Source organism: Brachionichthys hirsutus, chromosome 5, assembly GCF_040956055.1.
Source record: "Brachionichthys hirsutus isolate HB-005 chromosome 5, CSIRO-AGI_Bhir_v1, whole genome shotgun sequence".
In the NCBI taxonomy this organism is placed as follows: domain Eukaryota; kingdom Metazoa; phylum Chordata; class Actinopteri; order Lophiiformes; family Brachionichthyidae; genus Brachionichthys; species Brachionichthys hirsutus.
This window is the reverse complement of record NC_090901.1, coordinates 2,738,412-2,765,519: the sequence shown is the minus strand read 5'-3', so window position 1 is coordinate 2,765,519 and position 27,108 is coordinate 2,738,412. Positions and strand designations below refer to the sequence as shown.

The 27,108-nt window shown below is 44.4% G+C and overlaps 2 protein-coding genes across 2 annotated transcripts in view; one reads left to right on the top strand and one right to left on the bottom strand.

The window, feature by feature from the left end:
• The window catches only part of ptprq (protein tyrosine phosphatase receptor type Q), a 31,383-nt gene extending 26,468 nt beyond the window's left edge, over window positions 1-4,915 (top strand). Inside the window, exons 53-63 of the mRNA XM_068739263.1 lie at window positions 169-213; window positions 554-580; window positions 724-805; window positions 1,611-1,701; window positions 1,813-1,889; window positions 2,146-2,280; window positions 2,934-3,059; window positions 3,216-3,361; window positions 3,493-3,628; window positions 4,664-4,787; window positions 4,878-4,915. Of these exons, the coding sequence (XP_068595364.1) occupies window positions 169-213; window positions 554-580; window positions 724-805; window positions 1,611-1,701; window positions 1,813-1,889; window positions 2,146-2,280; window positions 2,934-3,059; window positions 3,216-3,361; window positions 3,493-3,628; window positions 4,664-4,787; window positions 4,878-4,915 (1,027 nt within the window). The remainder of the gene's footprint in view (window positions 1-168; window positions 214-553; window positions 581-723; window positions 806-1,610; window positions 1,702-1,812; window positions 1,890-2,145; window positions 2,281-2,933; window positions 3,060-3,215; window positions 3,362-3,492; window positions 3,629-4,663; window positions 4,788-4,877) is intronic.
• Window positions 4,916-8,002: 3,087 nt separating this feature from the next.
• Window positions 8,003-26,736, bottom strand: iqsec3b (IQ motif and Sec7 domain ArfGEF 3b). Its single transcript, XM_068739305.1, has 15 exons — window positions 26,225-26,736; window positions 23,030-23,104; window positions 20,721-20,838; window positions 19,387-19,773; window positions 18,440-19,164; window positions 17,694-17,855; window positions 16,587-16,709; window positions 11,576-11,742; window positions 11,208-11,347; window positions 10,951-11,082; window positions 10,747-10,846; window positions 10,082-10,240; window positions 9,867-9,944; window positions 9,331-9,380; window positions 8,003-8,422 (listed from the first exon to the last, which is right to left on the bottom strand). Exons 1-15 carry the CDS (start codon window positions 26,734-26,736, stop codon window positions 8,003-8,005), a joined length of 3,348 nt encoding a protein of 1,115 aa, XP_068595406.1.
• Window positions 26,737-27,108: the final 372 nt, after the last annotated feature.

Sequence of the window (27,108 nt, the reverse complement as noted above, 5' to 3'; positions counted from 1 at the left end):
TTTAAGCGGGTAATCTGTGATGTGCGATTCCACCACCTTTCTAGGCAAAGTCTGTGGAAAAATAACACGCTTTTTCTTCTTATTTGTAACACAAATGGCACAGATAACCTTCCTCGCACACAGACACGTGCCTTGTTTTTGTCTCACTCAGCATGTTTCTCTCACCAGGTATTCTTCCTTTTTCTTTAGACGGAAAGAGATTTATGTGATCCAGTAAGTAGGGCTTTGGGCATGTTTGTGTGCAGCAAATTCTGTTTTGCATGTTTTGTTTGCATGTTCTTCTCCACCATTCATTCTCCATCATCATGTTGGCCATCAATGCCTGCATTCAATCACCCAATGTGCCAACGTTCCTCTGTTTGAAAGCGTTTTTACATTTACCTCCCACTACCTTAAAAGTAAAGGGATAGCTTAGCGGTTTTAGAGAGCATGAATGCGTGAGGTGCAGCTATGTCCGGGGCTCTGCATAGCTGCAGGTCAGAAACATCCGTAATTGGGCGTGTTGTGGCCATTAATTACTTCATTTATTTACTTTGTTGATGTTTTTGTCCAGGCTGCTCAGCTACAGGAAATCACTCAAGTAAGTCATCCTGCATAAATAATATGAACATTCACAGTGGCAGCTGCAGCTCAAATCAAATTAGAATCACATTGTTGTAGAGGTTTTGTACATTTCCCGCTCTCATATTCAGTCTTGTACATCTCTCATCATCGCCATGTCAGGCCTGTCAACAAGAAGTCTTTCCTGCAGCACGTAGAGGATTTGTGTGCCAACGACAATGCCAAGTTTCAAGAGGAGTTTGCTGTAAGTGTGTGCCTGTGCGCCTCACCTAAGAGCATCAAACGTTTAAGAATGTGTGAAGAGGGACGAAATAATAGAAAAGTCCATGGAATTGCCAAACTGAAGGCTTATATAAAGAAAGCCTGAGTGAGAAAGAAGGACGTGTTTTGCATTAAGAAAGCATGTTTGTTTTATTGATTCTTTGTGTCAATAGCACGAGAAGGATATTTGTATTTTAGTTTTAATTGTTTGAATGTTTAATGATGTTTAATGTGAACTGACATGGCTTCCACACATATTTCTATGTTAAGAAGCTTTTGTCTGTCTTGAGAAAATTAAGTAGTTTATGAGTAAAAACTACCGGTTTCCTATCTGGAGCCGTGAAAACTCAAATTACTGAATGATGCAATATATATATATATATATATATATATATATATATATTATATAAAGTTGAGTGAATGGATTCATATGCAGGTATTTTCTCATAACGGACTTGCTTAAATACTAGTGAAGTATGACGCATGACACTTTTGTCTGACAAACTCATGTTAGAATATTTCCTTGTCCTAATATTGTTATATTTATTATTCATGTTTAATCATACATAGTCACTAAACACATGCTAGAAAGCGTCTGTCTCTGCACTGCAGCCTTCTAACATCTTCTGCCTACCAACTTGGTTACCTCCAGCACTCAACTGAATTTATAAGTACAAGCAATCGTTGAAAGGAATCAAAAAGTAAAGTTTACTTTTATTGTACCCTGCTCTCTGATGGGGGGGGGGGGGGGGTTGTGAATAATGATGCATTACATGTCATCTCTCCAGGAGCTTCCAAAACTGCTGCAGGACCTGGGCACCACAGATGCCGACCTGCCCTGGAACAAATCAAAAAATCGTTTCCCAAACATCAAACCTTGTAGGTGGTTAGGCTGAAAATGTGTCTGGATGTAAGGTTTGCCACTGGGCTGGTAATGATTTCACATCGCTGTGTTCATGTTTGTACCTCTTCTCGCTAAACTATGTCCAGACAATAACAACCGAGTGAAGCTGCTATCAGAACCGGGCAGCGCCGGCTCCGACTACATCAATGCCAGCTTTGTTTCAGTGAGTACGACCTGGACGCTGCTAAAAGTCCGGCGGTTAACCTGGAGTTCCGCCTCCAATATCAGCTTATGAATGTAATGATGCAGGTTTCAGACGCATTTCAGAATGAGAATACTTTAATGATCCCAGAGCTTAAAGTTTCATAACTGGTTTATTTGAAAAAGTGAATTATGAATTATGATTATTGATTTATAATGCCAGTACACCTTTGTATAGCCTATGTGACTACGTCTCTCCTTTCTCCTTCTGTGTGCAGGGCTACCTTTGCCCCAACGAGTTCATAGCTACCCAGGGTCCTCTGCCTGGCACCGTGGCCGACTTCTGGAGGATGATCTGGGAAACAGGGGCCCGCACCATCGCCATGCTCACGCAGTGTTATGAAAAAGGCAAAGTACGTCATTACAAATTTGCCTGGCTCAGGTTACCTCCGCCCACGTTTGTTTGTGTGTCTGTCCGTCCGTCCGTCCTTCTGTTAAGCAAGATAACTCAAAAGGTTCTTGATGGATCTTGATGAAGTTTTCAGGAAATGTTGAGAATGTTACCAGGAACAGATGGTTAATTTTTGGTGATGATCCAGGAGAGATCCTGGCTTATCAGTTTGAAATCTTTGTTAACATTGCAGTCTTCAAATTTCTCGGTTGATTATTCACCAATGTTTAAGGAATTTGACACAGTGATGTAGGGTGGGGGCCTCTATCTCACCACCACGTTTTATCTGGATCAGATCCAGAATGAGGTCAGAAAAAATATTACATTCTAATATGAAAACCCCATTTATGGATTCAAAAATTAGTTACAAATACACAACTCCAATTCACTTTTACTTTTCATGGTTGGTGTATAAAGATACCAAGAACAATTTAGAACCTTTTGATGCTGATCCAGATCACCATGTGGTTGGTGTAAATCCAATTACGGGGGAAATTAGCTGCTCGGCGGAGGTCTGTGCTCTCTGAGTGCTTTTCTAGTTTCAGCTGTCTTACAACTCAGATGGGTTGTGTGTCTTGTGCATGTGTGTGTGTGTGTGTGTGTGTGACATTTCAGATTCGCTGTCACAAGTATTGGCCAGAGGACAATAAGCCCATGTCAGTGTTTAGTGACATTCTCATCTCGAAAGTGTCGGAGGAAGTGTTTCCTGATTGGACTGTCAGAACCCTTAAAGTGGAAAAGGCAAGTCGGCTAATAGCCCCTCACACATGCACTCGCCTGCACACGTAATGGATGAACTGAACTGAAAGGTAGACAACAAATAATATCCATGTCTTTAAATAATGAAAATCAAATTAACTTTAACTCGCTTGGTCATGCATGTGTTCCTCTTTGCAGCACGGGCACTACATCCATGTTCGCCATTTCAACTACACATCATGGCCTGAGCATGGAGTCCCGGAGTCCTGCAGCACTCTCATTAAGTTTGTCAGAGCTGTCCGAGCCCACAGGCATGACAACACCACCATAGTGGTCCACTGCAGGTACTGTGGAACATCAGTGGAGGTTTAAGGTCACTCCTCGGATAAATGATACAATGCAAATATGACCCAAATAGTATGTGTGTATATAGTAATTATATATGTATATGCGTTGTTTTTCTACTGCTCCTCAGTGCTGGTGTGGGCAGAACAGGAGTGTTTGTAGGCCTCGACCACCTCATCCAGCACGTCAGAGATCATGAATTTGTGGATATCTATGGCCTGGTGGCTGAACTGCGCAGTGAGCGGATGTGTATGGTTCAGAATCTGGTGGGTTCACATCACATAACGCAGCATCTTTTATTCCCATTGTTAAATTTCACAGCCATGAGAGAATAAACAAAAATAAATAAAAAAGACTGTCATACTGTTTGCCCTGAAGTTTTTTCAGGGCAGGGTAGTTGTCCTACTTTCTACTTCTGCTGTGATCGCATCCCCAGGAGGGAATATTTGGAAAATTCACGCTTTGACAAAGGAAATGATCTGGCAGTGGTTTAAAGGCATATGCTGAGCGGGATTCCCCCTCTTAAAAACATCACGAATCTATCCTAAAAGTACCTGATTCAGTCCTTACTTCAGTGCCTCAGTGTCTGCAGGGACGGTCTGCTTAGTGCCCGTGCTCCTTCTTGGCATTTTTATTTATTTTTAATCTCTTTAAGTTCCGTGCATTTCTTTGTGGCCACATTTTAGCAGTTATGCTGCAGTTTCTGCAGCTATAAGAGCTGCGTGCTTACAACTAGTGAGGACATGATTATTTGAGACAGCAGTGTTCAGCGGCCCAGACAGCCAGCTATTAGCATAGCAGTCCAGTCATGTTAAATAAACTCACAAATGTCCATGAGATGCTCGGGCAGGGTGCCTCTGCAGACAGCCAGCATACCTCCATTATTTAAAACACTGGAAGTGAAAGCAAGTTATTGGAATTACATATCAGCTCTACTTTGCTTTCCATTGTTCTGTTTCTATAATTTTACAATGAAAGAATTATAGAATCGTCTGTAGCTCACAGCAATAAAGAGACAGGAACTCATCAATATTGGAAAACACCCAGAAGTGGAGGCAATTCATTCTCTGCGGCGTATGATCAATGATCAAAGCAGATCAGTGGAGCACACACCCTCGCCTTGACCCGAACAATCCTACACAGCAGATTAGCCTTCCTGTTATGCTCCATTCCTCCACAAACATTGGGGCACATTTAGAAATGTAGCTACAAAGCAGCCCGGATCAGTGTGTGTACAGTGTACAATCAATTAGTGTACAGTATATACTTTCTCAGTGTCTGCCGACATGTGTGCATTGCAGGTGCAGTACATCTTTCTGCATCAAAGCACGCTGGAGCTCCTAAACAACAAAGGCAACAGCCAGTCCATCTGGTTTGTCAGCTATTCTGCTTTGGAGAAGATGGACTCCCTGGACGCGATGGAAGGTAAACAACAACACATCTCAACACAACAACAACACAATCTCAGCTAGACCTCACACTGCGGTCATGACTCGCATCTGTACTGGCTTTCAGGTGATGTGGAACTGGAATGGGAGGAGACCACAATGTAAAGACTCGCCCAAGGGGGGGGGAGGGAGACACTAGTGTCAAGGTCACTGGGAGACGAACCGTGGGCCAGGCAAGGTTAGAGGAAGGAGAAAAAGGAGGTGAACAGCAGTCACTTCTGACGACAGGCATCAACCTTTATAACCTGCCTCTCATCCACTCCTTTTCAAAGAGAGACAGGGAAGCAAAAGAGAGACAGAAAAGTACCTCAAAAAAAGAGCGGGACAGTGAGATGACTGCAAGAGTGCGATCACATCTGTAAGCCTTAGGGTACTTTGCACAAATTGATTTCGCTGTGTCTTGTAATTGCTGTAGTCTGGTGATATTATCTATGTTTTTGTAAGATAATTTATTCAGCCAAAATGATGTTTCTGTTTGTTTTGTCACTCTCTTTGTAATTCTGCCTTAAGTTGACAGCAATTCCATTTTGTTTATCCTTTCTGAAGAGTGATTTGCAGAAATAAATGCTGCTTGTATTTTTTTGTGGCCTTGTCAGTTAATGCTAAATCCTCTTTCCTCCGAGAGTATAATGCATGAAGCATCGCTGTTTTGACATTGTGAAGACACAAATTGCAAAGTTGACATTGAGAGGACACAGTTGGTGCCTATGATGCATTCTGAATTCTTAATACGTGTGTGTACACATTTGAAGATTCCCAACGAGACACAACGGACGTCCCGTAATTACAAGGCAGATTCAGTGTTTGTGGTTGACCTCACCCACTAATGAATGAGCTCAGAGTCGGGGAGCTGGGAGGTCGTAGTCACCTGTGTGGAATGATTCCTCATGAGCACCTTCATTCCACTGTCCTTATTGGACACCTGGTGCAAATTCATTCATTAGAGAGCTGGGAGACAAGACACTGTGGAGAAAATCCTGATGTCAGCCCACACAGCCAGACAGTCCAGGACAGAGAGAGTAAAAACTACTTTATTCTTTCATTCTCTTCAAACAGAAAAAAAAATTTAGAAATATCATTTGTAAACATGTTGGTCTTTAAGAAAGCTCCTTTTTTTTCTTAAATATCGTGAGGGTCCAAAGATTAATGACAGTGCTCTACATTGAGGATTCAGATCGGTGCATCTCCATGACAACCATGGCGCAGGCAGGCAGACAGGAGGGGGGGGAAGCAGAGAGGGGAGGAGAGAATGACACCAATAAACTCAACATGCCATGACAATCATGATACAAACATGTAATTGAATCCCTCTGCATACTGTAAATAAAAACAAAAACAAATATATCATGCTGTATAGTACATGTCAGTCAGTGTTTACAGTAAACAATGTGACTTAAGAAATCAAGCAATTTCAAGGGTGAATCTAAGCTAGACTTGTTGTTGCTTTGGCGGCTGTGTCCATCAGTGTGTGTAGTTGCTTGTGTAAGCATTGTATATGGTTGTGTGTTTGTGCACGCAAGTATTCGCCACTACAGGATAGCCCTTTACACACCTTAAAAGGTGACACAGCCATCTCTTACTATAATCCCATAATAGTATGACACGGTACCCGAATAAAGAATGTAGATCTGCAATGATATCAGTGTGTTTTAACATGGTAACCGAAGTGCGTTCTATAAAAGCTGCCTGTTTCCTGTCCCTCACAGCAGTAGGATTTATTAAATGATATTGAATGTGAATGATAATAATATCTCTAACAACTATAATATCCTTCTTTTCTCTTAAACTAGATCTTCTCTGTACAAATACATACGTAGGTACACACACTGCAGAAACCAATCACTTTTTCAGAATAAATCTATATTATCTATTTACAATATATGCAATATATTTTGTGGTGCAAAAGGTACAAGACATATTCAGTGTGTGTGATCTGCTGCTCAGACTAGAACCACTGACACTGGAGGGGTGATGAAATCGCTAAGTATTCCATGGACATCTTCGATTTTACCCCCGCTTATCATCGAGTAAAGGAATGTGTCTCTATTTTTAAAACATTTCTAAGAGTGCAAGAAAAAATGTAAGACATTATAGGGGTGATATATTTTTGTGAGGTGACCTTGGTCTATCTACCCTGTGTGGAGCCATTTTTATTCATCATTAAACTGGAACTGAAAGCTTTCTGGGAAGACGCATTGCCTCAATGCAAATGCAACAATATTCACACTAGATAACCCATTAGGAGTAGATATCAAGGAAAAAGGCTTCAGGTGGCTGATTTAGCCCCATTTTGGATGAATTTCCCGCCCTACTCCCTCTTGCTAAGCAGATTGAATACACAGTACACAACCACGCTGCTCTCAGCACAACTCAGAGGAGCAGAAATGTCATCTTACACTGCTGCAAATCCATTCCTGAGCCGTGGAAGCAGCATGCCACAAAATCAGCACACTCTCACCCCTCGCATGAAAATACCTGCTCATAAAAAGTTAAACCCTCAACAATGGGAAGTGTGATTGTCGTCGGGGTGTGACTTTATGTTAGTGAGAAGCAACATTCTTTCTCACTACGCTACACATGATGGGGTAGAGGGTTAGAGCCCGTTTACCCTTTCTGAACGAAACAAACAAGCTGCTACTCTTGTTTTATCACATTTGAGGATGAGGAAAAGATTATTACATAGGAGAACCTAGAATAACTCTGCAGAAAGCAAAATCAGGACTGAACAAACATTTGCAAACTTAATGTCAATAGTTTATCTTTTTTACCCTTCTAGCCAAACCCTTGTCCTTTTGCGGTCGCTTTTTTGCTTTTCTGACATTTTCACAATCGTATCTCACAACGTCGGAGGGGTGACATTTTAAAATCCAAAGTCACAAGGTCTCCTAAAGAGTGTGAAATCTAGGCAGACAACAGCATTAGCTACTGGGTGACATGTTGGAGAGAAAAGGAAGAAGAAGAGTCTTTCAGAAATGCATTTCATGTTCAAAACATCACCACTCAGTCCACTCGGTCTAGATTCTGAGTGTATTCTTGTTGCTTGTGTTTTCGCGTCCCCTTCCTTTGGCTCATACAGTAGATTCCCTTTTCAGACCATTCAAAGTGAGTTGATTAGTGCTCCAGCATATCTAAGTGCTGTTGCGTGTGAATGCCGGGAGTCCCGGCCCCAGGGTTTGTTGCGATGCCAGCGACTTAAACAATGCTGCGGGAGCCACTGGAGTTGCGTCTGCGGGTGAGAGGCATGGTGTGGTGAAAGGGCAATGGTGAGTCCGGGGGACAGAACTGGTGGGGGTGGTTGTAAGGTGGTGGAGGGGGTGGGAGAGGGGGTTGAGGTCCGTCTCCCTCTCTGACACGAACAGGAGTGGACATGGCCGATTGGATGAGCTGATGAGTCGCTGGGCCTTGGCTGAGGAAGGCCTCCATCCGCCCTCGCCCGCTTTGGTCAACAACAATCACCTTGACGATCTGCTGGCATTGGATGAGCGTGTCTGGGCGGAGTTCCCCTGACTGGATGGGACTAATAAGGGCAGGTGGAGCAGCCAGGGCCAGAGGTGTGGACTCAATGCTGGGCTGGCTCAGTTGATAGGTCTGCAGCCTGTTGTGAATTGACACCTAGTTTAGGAACAGTCAGAGAACGCATGAGGAGTTACTAGCCTGAACGCAGCCTCTGCGCAGCCCTCTGGTGTGTTACGCACATAGGCATGCAGGCATGCAGAGCGAGCGCATGCAACGTACACACACACTCTCTCTCTCTCTTTCCCTCAATCATGGTTTTACATGATTTGCACTTTCTCTCAATTATATATATATTTTTTTTTGCACGAGCACCAGCTCAGAGACAGAAAAGGATTTTCAGGCGAGAAGAAATTTTGCTCAAAGAACGCATTCGATTTCACGTGTCTAAGTCCGAATAGGTTGATGAGTGGCAGAATGCGACAAAGGGAGTGTCAGGAGAGGAGAGAGGTGACACCGAGGGCGTGGTGTCTCCCTAACACACGCATTTAGAACGCTGAAGGATCGACTGAGAGGCAGCAAAGGTATACAACAACAGAGGGAAGGGTGAAATGACATCTATCACCACAATCAGTTCAAGGAAGGGCTCGTTTTAGAGACAGACACCCACCCACACACTGAACAAACTGCTATCTCGATCAAGGTTATCTGGCTTTGTAGATGGTTTTCTACCAGTCAGCCAGGCTTATAGTGGATTGCAAAGGCTGAAACAGTAAGGCTGGAAAACGAACAGTCATCCTGCTCGTTGTACGGCGAGCAGAATGACTGCTGATCCACTCACAAGGCACAGAAGTGCCACTAAAGCGGACTCCTTTCTGTGGCCTTTTTATCTGCCTGCAAAGTATGGGATGTGCCTCAGGCAGTGCTTTAGTAAGTAAAGCATAAAACATCCTCGCTTTACGGGATGATACAAAGTCCCTGTCTAACACACACACACACAATCATACCCGCATACCTGGGGATGGAGGCTCTTACCTGAGGGAGACAAACTATTATTTAGCACTTACTTCTACTGTGTTGTTGTTACTTCCAGTTTTATCATACAGATCCTGTTGGCCTGTGGGGACAAATGAGTATATCTGTCAATCAGTATCTGTCAAAGTCCAGCACGAGATGTCAGGCTCGATTTGGAAAACGTGCTTATTTGTTTCAAAGAGCGAGTGAGAAGATAAGACTGATGCTCTCCCAAATGCTACAGACAGGGTGAAACAGCTGGCCTGCTTCGCTCCAGAGTGCAAGAAATATGTAGAATAACAACTCAAAAGCTCACAATCTGCATCCAACGTGGTTCTAATAGTTCCAATTTACTACACGCAACGTTCTGCCTTGCTTAGAGTAAATATGTGACTATAATAAGAATAAACAATGAGAAAAAGTGAAACTTTAAACCTTATGATTTAGACACACTGGTTTTGTGCCCTTCTTTTAAAGTGTGTAAGCTTTTTCAGGCACTCCCTCTTCCATGAAGTTGTCCCATTTTTCCACAGTAGCTTGCGTAATATGCTGTGCTACGCATTTTATGCTGCAAGAGCAAACCCATCACCTGAGGGAGAGCTGTGTCCTGCGTGTGTGTCCACTTGCCCACCATTTGTGTGTATACCTTGTTGCCTTTCCAATTCCCCTGCAACACAAGAAAGAGATTGCAACCAGCCACATACATTGCTGTGCAGTGTGTGTGTGTGTGTGTGTGTGTGTGTGTGTGTGTTGCATTAGCATATTGAGACATGTGTGAGCGGCTGAGAGTGTTTTCTTCCTTACACTGGATGTGTATCTGCTCCATCTCGTTGACCTCTGTGATTGCCTCTCGGAGTTCCTCGCCAAACCTCCTGAGCTCTTCTCCACTCGGCGAGCAGAAGCTCACCAGCTGCTTCTTCTCTGAGGTAAATGGGCTCAACACGGTGATGCCATGAGCGTAGTCTGATGACAAGACGGGACAACAAGACGGCACTTTCACCAAGAAATTATTTCTAACGGAGGATGCTGGGACATTTTCAAGCATTTTAGAGTTTTGATATTTTATCCATTTTGTTTTGAGATAGACAGACATATAAACATACGTACATGCATACATTCAATATGTCAGTTTACATACATTATACATCAAATATTATGCATTTATTCTATTTCATACACATTTGGTGTCCATCATGACCTCAGTTAAAGACATTCTATTTTATTGTTGATAACAGCTCAAAGAGAGAAGAAATATAATTTATTTTACAATTCTTTAAAAAAATAAATCTGTATAAAAAACTTTACTGCAAGAAGGCAGCATAGGGTTAAATTTAGTTTTGCCACTAGGCAATTTATTCAAAGTCTGCATCTTGACCCTGGCTCCGACAATTAACTCAGCTTTTTTCCAGCTCCAGTATGGACAGTATTAATAATAAAACTGCTGCAGAGTAGAATAAAAAGCTTCTTACATTCATTGCTGAAGAGGTGAAACTGCATTCCCAGGAGGCCCATAGCTTTACAGAAGGTGTATGACGCTGAGCTTTTCTTCTTGGGACAGAGTTTCAGAACCTGTAGTGGCGACAGCTCAACGTGTATTTCATTGTATCTGATTTTTGTGGCTCAGAGTGCATATTTATAATAGCGTAGTGAACAGGTGAGTAGAGCTTCCTAACCAGCAGCAGGTCATTGAAGAGGAACACCTCTCTCTGGAGCTGGGACAGTTTCTGTTTGTGAGGCTTGTTGGCGTCAGGCACCTCAAACAGACGGCAGCAACACACTAGACGTCTGTGGGGCACAGCAAGGATCTGTAGAGGCGAGGTTCAAGAGATGGGGATGACGGGTAGTACATAAACGAAATAATGCATGAGACAGGAGAGAGTCCAGGCAGCTCGCTGAAACGAGAAGAAAGAGAATAGGGAATATCGCTTACGGTTTTCAGGCCCAGGATGGACTGCTCCACTCGGCTCACGTAGGTGACGTGGTCTTCGTTGGAGCGAAGCTCTCTTTGTTGGATCCTGTCATAAATGCCTGCGACTGTGTCTCTGGGGATGTCTGCGCCATCGTCTACACCTTTGGAAACCATGACAACCATTAGTGTGAACAGTGGTCTAGAAACACTGTAGGATTACAGCTCAGACATGCTCCACTCAGGAAGTCTTGAGTGTCCATTAAATTAATGGTGATGTGTATTTGGACATATGTGAGTGGTGAGCAGGTCACCAGTGATCCAGTGCAGGATACTCTCTCACTGGCTGATTTTTATTTATAAATCACTTCTGATGCATTCTCAATACATACCTCTTAGATTGCGAATGAAGTCATCGAGGTCCATTTTGCGCTGAGGTTTGATGTTTGGTGAGTACATGTCAGTGTTGAGGAGGACCACAGCGAAAGCCAGGATGAAGATGGTGTCCGGGTTGTGGAACTGTTGCACCACATCAGGATTGCACATACAGTACCTCTGGCTGCAGGGAAAACAGACAACAGAATTACAGGTCTGACTAAAAATGAGTCTACTCCACCATTAGTCCACCGGTCTTGATTATTGTCAAATACACAGTACTATTGTATATGTTATTATGCCACTATTACACACTCTTAAAATCTAAGAGTCCCATTTTGGCTCTGGGAAGCTTTTATGAATCAGTATTGCATAAGGTAACAATTTGGACCATTGTACAGACGGAATCGACACAAAAATAAAAGATGCTAAGATATAATCAGACTTACATCAAATCATACAGTTTATTAGGTACCCATTACTAACACTAATGTACCCTATACTATAACACAGCTACAATAATCATCCCGAAGGTTTTCTTATTAATCTATTTTTGAGCGGCTCTGATTCAACTTTGGGGTCATTTTGGAGGACGGTGTTTGTAATGTTGTTGAATTAGATTGTTTTATATCCTATTTATAATCAATTAGGGAAGCCTTAATGTAAAAACAACACCACTTAGTACACCTATCCAACGCACCAAATCATAATGATGTTCTTAGTGACTGTGTTATTGCACCCGGTTGTGCACCTATTTGGGAGAGCTCCACTCACCTCGAAATGTGTTGTGTTTTCTATCAAGGTGTTCTTTCATTCCTAGAGATGAGTAAATGTTACTGGATTTGGAAGAAGCAAAAAAGCTCGTTCTTTAAATAGCAGCTTGTTACTACTGTGAAGTGCTGGCATTCAAACTGACTCAGGGACGGGCTGATTCTGACTCCTGTTCTGATTAAAAAAAATAAACGAACGGCAGGCGATGACAGCGCCTGAGAGGATTTTGAATGGTTTAGCTTTGGGAAAAGTAACAAAGCTCAGTTTGCTTTGGAGCCCGAGATCGTGCGTTTGGGCTTGCTTTGCTCCTTTGCCACCCTCAGGCTTCGCAAAACCCTTGCAGACCCCCGACCTGCACATCCCCTCATCTTACAGCCACTTAAACGTGCGAAGAGGGTCGATTCAGCGGTGGGTGGCTTTTACCTCTGCAGCCAGGCAGGATGGAGACATGGAGAGGACCATTCCCCTCCTGATGCGTACCCATCATTGTGTGTGGAAGAGAGGGACGGAGGGAGATGCCTTTCCCCAGACCCCATGCAAGATCTGAGGCCATGCAGGGCACTCACAGGGTACAACCTGACCACAGCCAAGATGAGTAGGGACGTCTTTGTTTGGAGGAGAAGAGAGCCTGTCTGACACGAACACTGCTACCGGTAACAACATGCACGCACACACACACACACACACACACAGCAGAACAAACAAGCTTCCCGACATACCAACTCAACGTAACACAGCAGCGAATTCATTTCAAACTGAACGCACGACTAGATCTGCCATGTGTGTATGCAAATGGCTGTGTGCAATGTGAATATGTTTATGTGCTAAAATTAGCTAGCAGTGTGCGTTTCATTTACACATTTCCAAGCACTCATCCCCGCCTTATATAACCAGTTTATTCAAACACTAGCTCCTGATCTTTCATTTTCATATCTGCATAGGAAAGTTGCATGCCAGCTGGCACAAAAACCCGTTCGTATAAAGGGAACTGCTCACGACATGAGTAATGCACAGATGACATAACAACTGTTACATAACCGAAATGGCATCGGATGCCTGGCCGTCCCAATAACGCTCGTTCGCTTCTGACCTATACTCGCAGCTCTAGCTGCAGAGAGCGTGATCTCAGATCACTGATGAATTCATAATCTGCACCCGGGGGGGGGGGGGGGGGGGGCTCGACACATATGATTGAGTGTGATGTGATTAACTGATGACCGCAGTGGGTGTTCTGATTGGCCCTCAATTCAGAAGCAGAGAGAGGAAGTGTCATGATTGCTCCTTCTCTTCTCCTCCCTCAGCACTTACAGCTCTGGAGTAAGAGCTCCTTCCTTAATGGTGACCCTCTCCTTTTCTTAGTAGCAGTTTGAAATCGGACCAAAAAGCACAGAGATCATTGGCCAATGTCATTGTCACTAGAACCTGAGCAATCCAAAATTAATTTTTCGCCTATGTCAGCACAGAATGCTGTCTCGATGGCGGGCATGTTTTCACTGTGTTCGATGAATGATTTTATTTTGGAGGACTTCATTCATTGTTGCACTCGTTGCACTTAGGCCACTCACACACGCTCTGTTGTTGTCGTCACCACGGCACCGTATGCAGATCCGCTTCATGTCTAATTTAGTAAAACCACCTAAATCAATGATCCTGATCAGGAATTTGAGTAATGAGCAAGAATGGGATTTTCCTAATAGGACGTCTCTACCCCTGGAGAATAATCCACATCTGGATCCCTTGCAGACAAACAAACAAATAAACAGACATCAGTGATCAACTTCCACCAGCTGCTGCTGTTTGAGGCACAGAGAATCCTCTAAAAAGAGTTACACAACCTGCTGACGCCATTTAAACAATTCAACGACCTCAAGGAACATTTTCCTTGATTAAGATGAACATGGAGTTGATTTTTAATTCTTATTGCATATGCTGCCCTGCTGTTACTATAATAAATGTCAATTTGAAATGGTATTCAGACATCTTGTTGCCCTCAGAATATATTTTAGTAACATCGATGGTCCTGTCATAATCAATGGTTTGGGTCTAAATATCTAATCAGAGTCCCATTGCCTAAGATTTTCATTGATTGTGGTAGCTGGTAAATTATAGCATACCAGCAAGCAAACACCTGCTTCAAGGCTGAAAGGGCAACACATGAAGGTTTAAACCCGCAGGAACCAAAATTAGTTTCTCGCCTACAGATGGGATGAAAGTAGGAAAATGGCTGAACATAGTTCAGATTTTTAATCATTAGATTTGAGAGGAAAAGAAAAATCGTACTAAGTTTTAAGTCTTTAATACAACAAACAAATGACAGCAAAGTTATCGCCTCAGAGAAATAGGACTATATACTGTGACTATGGAAGCAGACAATTACTATGCAGCACATATTCTACTGTGATTATGCCCCCAAGCAATGAATTACAACAATTCAGTGAAATTCAGGAGGGTGTCTTGCTTTATGACATGAGTGGCACAGAGAGAGAGCAGCACAGGGAGATAAAATGTCCACAGAAATCCAACCAATTAGTCTGAAAAAGAAAACAATGAAGCCATTTTATCATGTGCTCAGTAGCGGGAGCGGTCTGTGGGTACTGCCAGGACATTTCAAGGACAGCACGTCAAGAGATAAGGCACTCGTTTCAGATGAAGCTTCTCTATTTGGCGTCAAAGTCATAAGGTAAAATAAGCATCATAAAAATGTGGGAGGAACAGAGAGACATGGCAGAGCTTAAGCTACGGCAGGGAGCTCTCAAGACCCGCTTGGTACTTAGCTTCTTACCTCTTCAGAAAATACACTCATGAATTGTAGCATCTTAAGGACAGAAAACCAAACCAGGCTAAAACTTCATGAGTATCAAAGACACACGTTTTACTTTTTATGTAATCCTTAGTGTAAATGCCAACTTGTATATGGAAGAGGTGGAAAGCAAGGCCCTGACTTCTTTTGCAGGGACGACGCCCAGCTATTGGTTCAGGTATGTGGATGTCACCTGGTTAAAAATTAAGACCCAGGAAGTGGAGGCCTTAACAGACCACATCAATACGGTGGATCGTGACATTAATGTTCCGCCCTGGAGATGTTAAGGACAACCAAGAACAGGAGAGTGAAGACAAAAGGAAGCCCTAAAGATTTATTCAACTATGTGTTATAAATAAAGCATCTATTTCTGCTCCGATGGAACACTGATTGCCTGCAGCTCAAATCTGCAGTGTGATTGGCTGGCAATCCAACCCTGCTGAGTTCAGTCAAAGGTTACAAGCAATCAGCATCATTTGTTAATCATACAGTGCTTTGGTTTCACCGCAGCCTGTCTGTTACGCCACGCCCCCCCCCACATTGTTCTCAATGTGTGCACCTATCTTGTATAAATTACTTATGCAAATCACACAGAAGGTGATCTCCGGTCTGTGAGCGGCTCCAGTCGACGTGGAGGCGAGGACTTCGTCGGCAACGTGCTTCAGCGTTGTCAGCCTGCTGATTGGTTTCGTCATTTCCCGCCTTCATCCACCAATCAAAGGGAACTCATCCCAGCTGAACCAACTTATAAGCTCCAAAAGCGCTTCAGTCATGGCGGCTGACTTTGAGGGCTGCAGCTTGACATAGTGCTTCTGATTTCGTTACCCACTCAGGTAAAAGAACTGCTCTGTTTAGGTGCACTAGATTTAAGGGGCGCTGTCTCGCCTTTGTACTTATTGTTTAAGGGAGCGAAGTGATTAGGCTGTGGTTACCGCCTTAGAGTGAGATATCTTTTGGGCTTTGATTCTTTCTTTGATTTGAGCAGCATCCGTTACCCTGCCTTCTCTTTTGTTTGCGGGTTTCCCCTCTTTTGTGTTGTTTACCAATTGATTTAACTTGTGTCAACAAATAACTTTACATTACCAGTTACATCTGGTTGTATGCTCGTTCCCTTATTCCTCCCCTTATTCCTCATGAGCCAAAGGGGACATAACACCGTCAAAGAACCAGCTAAACACTTCTGGATATGTCTGCAACCCCAAAAGTGCAGGATCAAACAAATGCTTTTTTGCTGCTAGTTTATTGCAAAATAAATTGGGCTAAAACGTATCTTTCCTTCTTGTTCTTCCAGGCAGCTGCAGGCAAAAGATCTGTTCTCAAAAACATACTACCGGTAATGCCTTTCAAAGCCTTTCCTAGTCATGCAATGGTCTGCTGCTGTGTTGAGTTGTATGAAAAAGTGAAACCAGAGCCTGTTAGCCAGAGAAGTCTGGTAGTGAGCGAGTCGAAAATCTCACCTAAAGGCCTCAATGAGTCTCTCCACTTTCTGTGCTTCTCCTTGAACGCGAACGTGAGCCTGGAACTTTCTCAGCGCTTCATCGAGCTCCATGCCTGAGAAGTCCATCTCATCCACAACACAGCTGTAGAGAAGACAGACAGGGAGAAACATCATCTTAGCATCATCACCAACAACCCGGACGGCACACATGGAAACGTGTTAGCACAGACAAAGATGTATTTTGTGTATACTTCAATGGGGGGAGACAAGTGAGAAGCAAAGAAAGAATGAGGACAAAATTTGTTACGAGTGAGGGGCGAAAGTGCATGTCTTGTGTCCGTGTGTGTGTCTGTGTCTGAATAAAAGAAAGGGTGTGTGTGTGTGTTCAGTGCAGTGACCTATTTCTACAGTCTCTGTAACAACCTCAGCAAAAAGCCTCTGCATCCTGGGTCTGTCTACACTGGTGGGATGCAGAAAGGGTGTGTGTGAGAACATGAAGGAAATGCATGTTTCCATTGATGTCTTGCATATCTGCATGCAAGTGGTTATTTTTGTGTTATAATGTGTACAAAGCATCTCTGTATCTGCATCACATGACATCAGGCTGTACAAAGCTGTACAAGGTGGATATTCAGGTATCTATTAAATAATCCATTAATTTTGGTCTGTGGTGATTTTTTCACAAGGTCAACGGTAAAATAATGCATTAAAGGGGTCTTCATGATGAATTATAGGGTTTTCTACAAGAAGAAGCAAGCATCATACGGGTAGGAGGATGGTTTTTACAACCAGTGGATCATATTAAAAGGGCATTCAAAAATTGTACTCCAGAAGGTTGGTATGGGTGTCTTTCAGATTTCCTCTGTCTGTGAAAATATCCTGGAAAACGAAAAGTCTGAGAACTGTCTGCGACACTAGACAATTGTGAAAGAAATTGTGAAAGTCCCAAGTTTCAAAGTGGTGAGTTCGAGAGCTTTTATCGGTCAGGGAAAGTCCATCAAAAAGATACAGGATATTTTTGAAAGGCAGGTGAGAGCATTTATAAGATTTCTACCAAAAGTGAGCGCTATGCTCCAGAATAATTCGACCACTGATATAATATTACATAAAAATAATCAGAACTCACTCTAAGACGTCTCTGTTGAATTGCAGCTTGCTATTCCCCAGGAATTCGCCAATCATCTGTCTGCTTAGGCCCTTCCTCTGAAGCAGGAAGTGAGCCACTCCAATGGCCGTGTCTGGGACGAAACCACGCGTGATCAGGAAGTGGACTCCTCGTTCTGGGTTCCTGCCCACAGGTAGCCAATTGGAGAAAACCAGATTGAATGTGAATTGAAACAGCATTTGTGTGAAAATGTTGAGCTTTGAAGCAGATAGGTCTGTGTGCCTGACTGAGAAAAAGGTGTGTGTATGAGTAGACAAAGAGCACAAAAGCTGTTTAGTCTCCACTTTGGATGAACTATCACTGCACATGGATTTGTTCAATCCAATCTAAGGCGCATGCAAACCGTGGACTCTATTTATAGAATCATGTCGTCTACGACCTCGAGTACTGCTTGTCCTTTTCATTTGCATTTTTCCTCTTTTCTATCGCTCTTCCTTTCTCCTTCCCCGACTCCACTCTCCTCGCTTTATATCCCTTTCTGTCCGTTCTGCATCTACACAAGGATACCACAATAGGCTGAGCAGACAGCTCCTCTTGACTATCACAAGTGCTAATGAGCACCTGCTTAGAGCAGTTCTGACGGACTGTTGGACATTTGTGAGATGCAGACAATAAGTGTCCTTTGGACCCTGTGCCACAGGGTGCAGAAGCATCCTGCCATTCTCTGCATATGTCAGTGGACGTAAGTGTGTTGCCATCAAACTTACACATTAAAGAGGTTGAGTCCTATACGGTAGAGGCGTTTCCGGTGTGTGTCTGTGGATAGCGTTGGCGAGCGGCAGGAGGATGGATCCTGGCAGCGGTCCCTGGGCAGAGAAACAACCAGCGCCTGCAGGGCCTCGGGGCTCGGCCCCCCGGGGATCTGCTGAGGGTGAGTGTAGTGGTACTGCTGGTACTGGGTGTAAATCTGAGCAGGCTGCTGGTTAGAGTGGGCTGAAGTGGATATGGAGGTGGAAGTAGAGGTAGAAGTGGAGGTGGATCCCTGTTTGTCTGAACTACTCTCCCTCTCCATTCCTCCCCCTCCTGGAACGGGCACTGCTGAACACCTCCTGGATCCATAATCAGCCATTTCCAGCTCCTCACTTGGCGGAGGTGCAGGGAACTCTGGTTCCTCTGCTAACAGGCCATCTCCTCCTCCACACATGCCACTCACAGAAGTCTTCCTGCTGCCTGGCCCTCCACTACCTGCATTGCCCAGAGACGTGGTTGTCGTGGTTGTGGCAGAGGAGATTGTGTAGGAACTATTGCTGTCAATGTGAACAGTGACATCCCTGAAGGCCATGAGCAGCGAACTGGCGCTGCGGGGGAGACAAGCGCTCTCAGCAGCTGCGCGAAGTGCCCCAGGATCCATCAGAAGGCCCTTACCCTGTCCACCCTCTGATAAGCTCCAACCACGAAGGGCATCATCAATCGACTGGGCCAAGGAATGTAGCTGCAAATATGATCATGAGAAATATACAATTCAAGATGAATCACTTGGGGCACGAGACATGATTCATGTGATGAGAACTTCTCCTTGAAACGTCTCTTTGAAATTGCTGTGGTGTGTCTGTGTGGAACGCAATAATGGCCATATCATGTTGCATGTTCCCTCTTTGAGACATTGTGCATCCCTACTTAAACTAAAGCTGTAGCATGCACTAATAGCACTCACTTGATCAGAGAAGCAGTCCTCCAGTTGCGTAAGTGTTTGTCCAGAAGTCTGGGGTGGGACTGGGCCTGGTGCAAGAGAGGCAGATGCAGGAGAAGGGGGCAGAGAGGTGGATCGACACGGTGGTGGAGGTGGAGTTTTGGAGCGCAGCGGGATCTGTCCTCCTCCTGGATGCAGGCTGTAACTATGTCTCTGGTTTGCACTGCGGTTTCGTCCTGAAGGGCTGGGATGGCGCAGCGAGATCCGGCGGGGCAGCTTGCTCTCCGACAAAGAATTGCGGATCTTCTGAAAGTTTTTGCTCAGCTGGTACTGACGGAAGGCAGTCTGGATGCGACGGGCTGCCCGCCTCGCTATGAGATGGCCTCCGTACTTCTGCTCCGACTCTTCGACCTGCAGATGAAAAGAGAGTGAGTGTGGGTGGGGTGAGTTTAAATATCAAATGTGTTTACAAGGTTCTGAAACTCACACATGACACTGCAAGAGTGATATTGCAAAACAAACAGCAGCAGCTGGAAAATATTTATTCATCAGTCAGCAGGTAAATATCATTTTGCCTTTTTTTGCCCGATATACACAAAGTATCCAAGAATGTGAGCTTTGCCTGAGTCACAATATTCATACGCACCCCCCTCTTCGAGGTATTCTTCCTACTTACCGGTCCACTCTTTTCAAGCTGGTAAGGGGGGTTTATAGCCTTATAGCTAAACTCAAATTCATACATCATCACTAAACTGCTAATGCTGTCTGAAGGGCCATGCAAGAAGATGAATGGGCCGCGACGAAAGTGCTGTTGAGAAAAGCCTCGCTCGCACAAGCCTATTTCTGTGCCGTCTGTTGCCGGAGCAGCTCAGCTCAAAATCTCAGCTTCCTCCAGGATTGTTTTTGAACCCCCAATGTTTTCAGTAAGAGGGACACGAAGGAGGGGGGGGGAGTGGAAGGGAAGGAAAAAAGAGTCGGAAGGGGGTTAAAAGAGGACAGACACACACACACACACTTCCAATGCGGCATCAGCAACAGCCGTATCAACCACGAACTCTTCGGCAATTCGGTGTGAGAAATAAAGACATCTCAAGCGGCCAGAAGCAGTTATTAGCTGTTGCCATGACAACCAAGCATGCTTCATGTTCCTGTCTGTGACGGCAGAATAGCTGCGGTTCTTTTTCATGTCAACAGAGACAGAAATAGATCTCTTTTTTGTCACATAAGTTGAATGTCAAAAGATTATCCTTCACACCTTGTGCTAAAGCAAGTAGAGCAGGCAGAATTCACCCCCCCCCCCCCCCCCCAATGTGTGCTTAACACAGACACACACGACACACTGTGCAAACAGAACATACCTGCTTGTTTTTATTCTCCAGGCTGATCTCATATTCACTTGGCCCCTCTCTTTTGGTCCCCTCCACTTCCTGTCCACCACCAGAGGACGTTCCACCCTCCAGGCTCAGCATCTGTCCACTGCCATGGAATTAAAAAAAAAATACACAAAAAAAACAGAACGCTATCTGTGCTGACCTTCAACATTCTGCTCTGTTATCGCATTGGCAGGTCATCAAGTATGTATTCATCAAGGTGGAGCATCAGGTGGAGAGTACTGGGGTGGCTCTGGGCAAGGATGGCTGAATGTATGTGTCCACTCATATTTGCTTAGAATTTACAGATTCCCAGCAGAAGACAAACTGAACACATGAGCAGTTGATATGTTCACAGTAATTATTATCTAGTTGTATTATTAATCGGAGTTGCTGTGTATTTGTGAATGACTTTTGAATCCGTAAATGGGGTTTTCTGAGTCATCACCAAAATTGGAGTTAACAGATGGACAGACAGACAAACAAACGCCGGCGATTACATACTGTAGCCTCCGTCTCGGCAGAGGTAGTAGAACTTTATGTGTGTGCACGTGTGCATGCATGACGCTGTGTGCTTATGGCTTATTCCACCCAGATAATGCTTACTCTAATATTCTTTAAACGAAAGGGACTAGTGCAAAAACAGGACTGGGAAAACTAAAAAGCCTGTTCATGGTTAAATAATGAGTGCATCACTTAAGTTCCTCTTTGTTTCCTTTGATAGCTGCACAAGCAAATATTCTGCATCCCCAGCTAAAAGTCCAAGATAGGGCCAGAGAAGCATGGCCCTATCTTGGAATGAGATAAAACTTGGATATGATAGATAGAAGAGGGGAATAGAGTGGAACCAGAACAGAAAGGAAAGAGGCTGGTGTTGGTGTGTGCACGCTGGAGGCCGTCTTTATGAAAACCTCCATTAAAACACTGCATCAGAATACATTAGAGTACATTAGAATGCATTAAAGGATATTAATGCATCTGGACAGCAAAAGCTTCCATAGCGACACGAGTGCTATATATTCCTCTCTCCAACCTGCGACACACATGCTCACATGCGCAGTGCCAATAAGAACACCAAAGAGGCTCTCCTGCTCCTGCTTGATGATGTCATGGTGAAGAAAAATGAGCATCTGTCAAATGGACTTATAGTGCTGTTCAGTCAGAGGGGGAAACACAAACAAATGCTGAGTATAGGATAGGAAAGCATGGTGTGTTGGGGAGTAGGGAGACGTCATGATATCTCAGGGAGATTCCCGTTCTGTAGGGAATGACAGTTAGAACTACAGGTCTGCAGTCAGAAGACGCACACAGTCCATCATATGATCACAATGAACACAATATAACATGGCTCCTCTACGTCTCTTTGTTTCAGGTGGCTGTCCAGTGCATCCGTGCTATCAACATATACAATCAACGCTCTGTAGGCGTAGACGCCAAATCATTATCAGATCGGAGAGATTCCAGCCACGCAGAGTCGCAGACAGTGATATTGAATATAAACAGAACGAGAGCCAGACACTTGATATGGAGGGATGTGATGGAAATAACTGCAAAGATATGATTGCAAGAGACAAGGTCTTACAACTAAGAGATGAATAATGAGTACAGATGCATGCAGAAACAACCTGAGGATGAAAGGCATCAGACTTAGAGAGGGGAAAAAAAGGCAGATTTGAGTGAGAAAGACTGAATTTAAACACAGAGGATTAAAAGCTAGTGGGGAATCTGGAGGAGGGGGGGGCAAACTGTAATCGTGGAGAGACATGACACAATCAGCTTTTCAAACTTCTGCAACAGGGCTCCGCTCATTCACTCCAAGTCAAATGTTGTTTGATCACAGTCCCCCCCCCCCCCCCCCCCCCCCCGCACATGCAAAAGGAAAGAACAAAGTCCTGCAGCAAATAGACAAGCAGCCCACACACAACCAGATGGCATACGTGAACGCCGCATATCCTCAAAGTTATATTCTCCGGTTACTATGGCAGAGCTGTTCTTAGCATACTGGGTTGCCATGGACACTTTTATAATGCCAATCAGTTCAAATCATCCAACCCCCTCCCCATCTGTCGGTATGATTTTCTCTTAAGGATTACTAGATGTTTCATTTAACGCTCTGATTATAACCTCATGCTGTTCTGTGTACCCACTAACAAGCATGATGACAAGCCTGGACATGGTTCAGCTCAATGACTCTTCGGTACAGATGGTCGGGACGGACATACAGTTGTCAGTGGGCGGAACTGCAGCCACTGTGGGTGCAAATCTCGACAGGAATAAAACGGATTGGTTGCACTTACCTAGATGAGCCAGTAGGGTCAGTTTCTGGATGTTCGGGTGCGGGGCAGCAAAACTGATGTAGCACAGTCTCACTCCTGTAAAGGGGGCAAATAAGAGAGGTGGAGCGATGAACAACGTGGAAGAAAGAGGGGAGAAGGACGGGGTGTGGAAGGACACCGTGTCATTTGATTAAGATTTTCTGATGCCGGTTGTTTACCTTGTTTTTATATTGTGTACCCTTATGTTCACTAATGTCCCAAAGGGTCTAACAGAGGCTTTCATCAGACTCCTCTGGATTACTTCCATGGGTTCTGTTTACGATTTGGCACTGATCCCAGGGTAAATAAATACCCTATGTAGGTCAATAGGAAGCTGAGAACACTTACAATGACTGCGAGTATTTTTATGTTAGCGTGCTCCTTTCTGTCTCCTCCTAACAAATTCGGCATCTGTGGTGATTTAGCAGAATTCTCAAACTCAATCCGGACAGATGGTTACTCAAGCGCTGCTTCTTGCTCTGTCTCTTAAGTTTGTCTCTCATTTCTCTCATATATTTTACATTTACATTTAGAGTGTAAGCATTTCTGGAATGCTTATCAAGAGCAATTTAGAAGGAGAAGAACAAAACAAAACAAAGACATCATGTTTAATATACAGATAGACTCTTTGACCCTCTGGATGCTTGGGTCCCACAGCAAAAGGTATATAAAAATAATAAAATAAAAAATAGCAATGGCTTTCCGTTGTCATAAAGTATTTCCCTGACAACGGCCCAGCACTAAGCTTAAACAATTCGTTGTCTCACTACAGTTTTCAGCCAGACCGAAAAAAAATAATCAGCCCATGAACTAAAAGAGTAAAGATACCTTGAATATATTTACACTTAGATCATGGAAATGGTTAAACAAGCATGTTAGTGAGCTTCAGATGCACTGCTGGGTACATTTTTATCACATTAGACAGATCCAAACATTGCCCTGTTTTCTAGATTTAGCCATAAAGTCATACTTAAAATCCCACTTCCTGTTCGCCACCAGTATATGAGCAAAGACATTTTACCAGACTGATGTTCAGCCCTAAGGAATGTACACCGACACAGACTCTCTCTTTCCCTCCCTCAGCAGATTCATCCATAAGTCTGCACAGGACACACAGAGAATGGCCAACCAGCTCCGACGATGCTTACAAAGAGAACAGGTGAATATTTTAACAGTTTCAATGCCCGAGCAGTCGGCCAACGCTCTCCGTCTCTCTGTGCACCAACCTCCTTGTCTCGCTTTGTACGAGTACCCAAAGTGCAATGCCTTTTCATCACTATCTCATGGTGTTGAAACGCAACAAGTTCGGCTCCATTTGGACTGAACACCGAGCCAGTGCATTGCTGTGCCCAGTTTCGTTGTCCAAAGTCCATTTGTTCCCTGGCAACATAGACAAACTGAGGAGACCGATACCTAAAATTCACCCTATTAAAGACCTCTCCGTGGTTTCTCCTTGTACCTGTCTCACTTGTAATGGATCGACTCCCTGTTCTCTCCTATTCCTCCATTTCCCTTCCCTCCCCATTTCTCTCATGCTCCTTCCTTTCGCATGTCCACTCTCATGTCAGTCTCCGGCTCCTTCCTCTAGACTCCTCTAAGGGCTCCATCAAAGACAATGACTGAGTGTGCAGCTCTCTGTTTTTCTCTTTGTATCTTGCTGCCGTCTTTCTCTCCTGAGTATGGCTGATTACCATTCGCTCCATGGGCTAAGTGGGGCAAATCAGAGACTCAGCTGGAGAAGGAGATGGCGAAAGAGCCGATCCTGTCTCTGCCCCCCCCCCCCCCATAGGTCCATCCGTGTGCGTCAGCAACATTGACAACAGTGCAAAGGACACAAACCCTGCAGGCTCACATTTAATTCATCAGCAGGGCAGAGAAGGCCGGGGATAAAGCATGCACCTGGCTGTACAAACATATATGCATGTGTACAAATACACAAACACTCAATGTACACAAAAACATTCATAAGTTACTAACAGGAAAAGCAGAAGGAAAAACTGATTCCCAGTAAGTTGTAGACAAGATGCAGCAGACCCAGGACAGGACGGTGAGTCCTCTAATAACGAATGTGACAGCCTCCATTAAACCACCTGCCCAGTCCACCAGAGGCAAAATTAGAAATTATTAAAAAAGAATTACAATCAATTATCATCACCTAATAATTGATTTAAAAAAATTACGGTTTCATTCAAGGACACAGCAGCAGCTAGCCAAACAGGTGGCGTGTGGCTGCGTTTGGTCTGTAGTATTTATGATAACGATTAAAATGGTAAAAATATGCAAAGACTCAACAATAAATTATTTTAAAGTCAGGGGAGGATATTAAGAGAGCAGCTGCATGTTGTATGTAGCATGTGAATCGTTCTCTGTGCGCTAATATCAACACTTCCTTTTTTTAAATAGGCTACCCCCTTATGCACCCTCCTGCTCCTTTCAGCTCTTCCTCTTTTCTGTGATACTTCCCGCAACGGGGATGGAGTCCCAGAGAGACCAATCAAGACTTCTACTGGGATAGAACTTATGAACAGAACACAGAGAATGTGAGAAGAAGAAGAAGAGGATGGGTTGTCTTTCATTACCGTAGGTGATGTATGATTCCAAGCAGGGGGTTACATGTGAGTGCGTGTGTGTGTGATCTAACACTTTAGAGGCCCAAAGGTCCCGTGAGAGTCCCTCGATTCCATAGAGTAATTAATCGAGAAACCAGTAGCATTGCCAGCAGTGACTCCTGGTGTCACACACACACACACCCACACACACACACACTGGGCCTACAGGCCTACAGCTGTTTGTTATGTCATGATCCAGGGATCACGATGTAGTTTCTCATTTAAATAATCCACCTCTTCCACTTGTGGCACAGTCTGTATAGCGGATACACATACGGCTGGAAATTGGAAATTTGCAAGCGCCTCCTTCTTTAATTAAACGGCTCTCAATCTGCAGTGGAAGCACGCGTGCGTTTCCCAATTTGAAGGGTGCCAAAGAGATATTGTTGAAGATTTAAAAATAGTCTATCATAACTCACGTAGGCTTTTTTTTTAAGGTTATTTTACAAAAATGTAGACAATTAAATGTTGTGGGATTTTTTATTTTTAAATAGGCGGTATATATATAATCTCCCATTTAAGCTCTCTCCACACACTGCCTTGCAACGCACGCTAAATCTGTACTTACTCGGATTTCCTAACCACGGCCAGGGATTGACAAAGAGTTGTGGGGGTCATCGGAACCAAAGAGCGACAGCTGTGGTAACTTCCACCATTTTCTGGGTCATTTTCATTCGGGGAAAGCATGGACGGGTCGGCCGGGACCAGCTGCATGTCCCCAGGGTCCATAGTTTGGGCAGGTGACAGGTGGACCACCGAACCCGCCTCGACCTGTGCTGGTGCAACCGCATGTTCTGACAGAGATCCCGTGTGCTGTGAGTCTTGAGCCTGGTTGTGGTGGTGATGACGGCAGCTGGGGTCGGCGTGGCGGTGATGGTGCTGATGGTACGGATGATGCTCTCGTACTCTGACGTCCCGTAGGTGCCTGTTCTCGCCGATGAGCTCGTCCACTCGCCGGTCCAGCTCCTCTATCCGTGAGCGCTGAGTTTGAATGAGACTCTGTTGGTTCTGGACGATGGTGGTGAGCTCTCGCAGGTACAGAATCGCCTGCACGGGGTTTTCCAGCAGGCTGGAGCTCATCATACTCAAGACAAAAAAGAGGTGAGAGGCTGAGAGGAAAAAAAGAAGGTGGATCGATGAATGGAGGAGAGAGGACACGCAAACGAGAGGGTGATGTACCCTCCTCAGCTCCGCTCCTTGGTTGTGCTCAGTCGTGTACGAGGCTGCGCCGACCGACCGAGCCTCCACTTCCTTGGTCGTTTCCCACCCTCCCTCTGTCTCTCTCTCGCACTGCGCTGAGTGGTGCTGATGAGAGAAGCCAGATCCAGATGTGGCAGGAGGAGGGGGGGGGGGGGGGGGGGGCATGCGTCGTTAAGCAGTCACAAGAACACTATAGAGAAAGCTTGCGCCCTCTACAGACCATCAAATGAGGTTCAGCCTATGACCGGCTCG